Here is a 4,161-nt window from a genome sequence, read left to right on the forward strand (position 1 = left end):
TTTTCTTTTTTTTTTCTTTTTTTACAAGTATACCAGAGGCTTTTTTTTTCTTTTTACACAAGAACGTACCACACAGTTCTGGTGAGGATTCACGAAGGAACATGTCGGCACAGGTCTCATCACTTTGGTCCCCAATGCGTCTGTCCCTATCCAAATATCAGCTGCCTTGTGATGGAGGTGATCTATCTATTGCTCCCTGTGACTGGCGGAACTGCTTGTACCGTGTGACGGTTTCCTGCGCGTGGCGAAGTTCAGCTGCAGGCAACCATGACTCTGTGTGATCATACCACTGCACTAAATATTCTCACGTCCCACGTTCTGGATCTCCTCGATGATCTAGAATTGCCCTAACAACCAGTTTTGCATCGTTATCTTGCTGTGTGGGATCTGGCTCTATTGGTGGGGGTACAATGTGAAGCGGAAAGTCTGTAACATGCTTGAGTAACGAGACTTAAAAGACGGGGTGCATTTGCATCGTAGGTGGTAAGTCTAAGCGTGAAGCCAATTCTCCTGTCGTCGCTAGAATTCGAAAAGGTCCTAAGTATCTATCCTTGAACACTGATGGAAAACCGTCCCCACTGAGATAGTGTGAATCCAACCACACTTGCTGCCCGACGTTAAACTCTACGTTTTTTCACTTCTTGTCTGAATATTTCTTCTGATACACTTGTGCTTTACAAATATTATCACGACACTGCTTAAAGATGACTGCGTGTCTAAGGGGCAACGTGTCAGATTGCACCGCTGTGTTCACATTCAGTACACGAGCTATGGGAGGAGTAGGTGTATCCATACACTACTTCGAAAGGTGTGTCTGCGAAGAAGTGTGTCGTGTAATGTAGGCAAACTCCGAAAAAGGTAAATACTCTTCCCACCTCTGTTCATCCCCATATATCTGGCAACGCAACATCTGTTCTATTGTTTGGTTAGTGCGCTCGGTCTGCCCACCTGTTTGCGGGTGGGACGCCGTGGACAACAGCTGTTGTATGTTAAGTAGTCTACACATCTCCTCCCACCTGTTGCTTGTGATCCTGGGATCCCTATCGCTAACTATAGTTAAGGGCACACCATGCAAGCGGACCACTTCACGAATGAGTAACTGGGCTGTTTGCTTCGCGGTTATATTTTTGTGTGCATGGTATAAAGTGGGCCATCTTAGAGAACCTATCTACTACTGTAAGGATTTGCATCCTTCCCCGTGTATGACTTAGCTAAGCACATTATGAGGTCCATCGATATGTCTACCCAGGCCGCGTGTGGAACGGGTAATGACTGCAGCAATCCTCCAGGTTCCTGACTAGATGTTTTCCCCCTCTCTCGCATGCATGGCAAGCTTCTACATAGGTACGGAAGTCTTGGTCTACCGTGGGCCACCAAAAATATTTACGAACATTGTCTAGAGTCTTTTCTATCCCCGGGTGCCCCGTTAATCGCGCGTCATGACACTCATGTACAATCTTAGATCTCAGATTATCTAGCTCAGGGATACCTAGCCTCCAGCCCGACTTTGTTGTGACCCACACTAACCCGTTTTGCATGTGAAACGTGCGCCCCTTCAGAGTCACTTCGGCTTCTTCTGCCCCCTCTTGCTGGAGTTGAAGTAACTGCTTATGCACTTCCGCGAAATCAGTCCTACGCGGATTCGCCTGCTTCAATGTATCCAGGTATTCTGTGAGAAAAGGGATACTGGGTGTTGCGGCTTCTGTCTCGTCTTCTGAATCTGAAAGTGTTTTTACTTCTAGTCCCTGTTTCTGCACTTGCGCCCGTGCGGCTGCCCGTGTTATTGCTCCTATCACGTAGTCCGGCCTTTTAGATAGCCCATTGCAACTACGTTGCCTGATCCCGGTTTGTATCTGATCTCCAAGTTGTACTCAGCTAGCTTGTCTAACCATTTACCTAGTTGCGGGCTAACCTTCTTCTGATTCAACAGGTGCTTTAGTGTGGAATGATCTGTTTCTACTATGACCTTCTTAGAACCTATCATTGTTCGCCACTTGTTTAGGGCATCCACTATACCAAATATCTCCAATTCATAAGTAGGTGCTAGGCTTTCCCGGTCCGAAAGTTTCCGGAACTCGAATGCCACTGGGTAACCCTCCTGTTCTAAAACCGGACCCACAGCGTGTCTGGAAGCATCGGTTTTAAGTAGAACACGTAAATCGGAGTCATACATACGCATGAGTGTAAAATTTACTAAACTGGCTTTTAATGCCCGTACTGCGCTGGTATGTTTCTCGTACCATTTCATATCTGAATCCTCTCGAAGTAATTGGAATGGGGGCCAAGCTAGGTTATTGAAGTTGGGAGTAAACCTTCTATAGTATCCTACAATACCTAGGAAGCTGCGCAGGTGTTTCCTGTTTACGAGCTGTTCTGGCCACTTCTCTATTGCGGCTACCTTAGCTGGGTCTGCCTGCAACCCCTCATTGGAAATGATGAACCCTAGGTATTTGGCTTTATGTTTGGCTATTTCACATTTACTAATCCTAGCATGGAACCGATTCTCTGCCATCTTGCTAAGTACGTGTGCTACATGCTGCAAGTGCTCTTCCTTTGTGCGATTGTACACTAGGATGTAATCTAGATACACAATCACAAACTTGGCTAGTTCGAGTAAGAACACGTGTTGCAGTAGGCGTTGGAACTTTCTGGGAGCTGCTTTGCCCTACCGGGCCGCCTTCTGTTTCTTGCGCGCGGCGCCCCGTTGTTTTGCGGCGCTTTGCGCATGCTGCTTCTAAGGCGGGAGAATTTCCCGCGTGAAAATTCCTGGCCTTTTCGGGGTTTTTCTGCGGTTCTTCTGGATGGTTTTACTATTTTACGATCTTTATGGTTTGTTTAGGCTCCCCTAGATGCCGTAGTGCGCCTTTCCTGAAAGCCGCGGACCGTAGTTCCCCTTCCCGGGCCGTGGGCCAGCTCAGCTGCCCGATTATTAGGCTGGTTCTTTGGCCTCTGTCGGCCGCCTTTGTGTTCTCTTGTTTTATTTCATTCTTACTAGCTTCCAGGCTCCGGATAGGTTCTCCCGTCCTTATTGGATCCATTAGGCTCCTCTACGGGCCCTACTCATCTTGTGTGTGGTTAGTACTGCTGCCGTGCTACCTAGCGCAGTGTAGTGCGGGCCGAGAGGTCCGGCATTTGCGATTTTATCTACAAATGTCTTCCCGCCCCGACGCGGGGTTGTAATAGCTTCTGAAATTGCACAAGGTGCCTAACGCACCTTGAATTAGCCTTTCAAGTGGCCTGGCTGCTGAGAAAAGCCAAAATCGTGCCTTAGTACGCGTGAGTTGCGGGGTAGACAGCGCTTCCCCCGGCTCTATGCTACTCTGGGCGAAAATATTGCTTTTCTTAGACTAGCGAGTACGGCTATAATTTAGGTAGCTCTAGATACCTCTTTTTTCCCTTTATCTGACTAGCCTAGTTTCAAGGCGATGCAAGGCCTAGGTGCCGCGCAAGACCGCCGTGCAGTCCCCGTCCTCCGCTCTAGATCACGAAAGCGGGGTCGTGCACTTCCTTTGCACGAAACAACTTTCTGTCCCCTGAAAACGCTTCCAATGGGTTCCCCACGGTTTCCTTTCTCTTTTAGCTTTCACTCGAAGGCATCAACCTCCTTGTCTTGCTTGCATCGTGCCTCGTTCCTCTCCGGCAACGGTGTAGGCGATGCGTTGGCGGCCTGCTGGGGATGCTCAATGTTCTTGCGGGGCAAGTCGGCCTCTTCCGGGGCTGTAATTTTCCCGATGTGCTCTTGTTGAGCCTGACGCGCGATTGTTAGGTCGCTGAGTGCGGGGTCAGGCCGTTCTCCGTCGCTGAGGGATCCGTCTGCTTGGTCTGTCGTTTTGATGACCTTTGCGGTCGATGTGAGTTGACCTTCTGAACTTGGTTTCCGTCTTGCGGCTTTGGCGCTCTTGTGGTAGAGAGCCCTTGGCGCCTAAAATTGATTGCTGTTGTTGGGGGGCTGCGAGTGTTAATCCTTCCTCCGTCGCGTTGTTACGCAGCTTGAATCTCGGCAGGTCGCCGATGCCTGCCTTTGCTTCGTGCGGTCTACGATCGCCACTTTGGTAAAAATAGGATTGCAAAACCCTGACACTCTATCTTTCCTAAACTCATTAGGCCCCCGTAGAAGGCAGGCCGGAATGTAATGATTCTTGGTGTCCGGAGACTACGCGA

At 49.1% G+C, this 4,161-nt stretch overlaps 1 protein-coding gene across 1 annotated transcript; it reads right to left on the reverse strand.

The window, feature by feature from the left end:
- Window positions 1-1,018: 1,018 nt before the first annotated feature.
- Window positions 1,019-1,667, reverse strand: CSUI_000795 (pol polyprotein; the record flags this gene model as incomplete). The annotated part of the gene is made up of 2 exons (XM_068061002.1): window positions 1,246-1,667; window positions 1,019-1,154 (listed from the first exon to the last, which is right to left on the reverse strand). Coding segments are annotated over exons 1-2 (429 nt in total), but the record flags the coding sequence as incomplete, so codon positions are not given.
- Window positions 1,668-4,161: the final 2,494 nt, after the last annotated feature.

Source organism: Cystoisospora suis (assembly GCF_002600585.1).
Source record: "Cystoisospora suis strain Wien I chromosome Unknown contig_307, whole genome shotgun sequence".
In the NCBI taxonomy this organism is placed as follows: Eukaryota; Apicomplexa; class Conoidasida; order Eucoccidiorida; family Sarcocystidae; genus Cystoisospora; species Cystoisospora suis.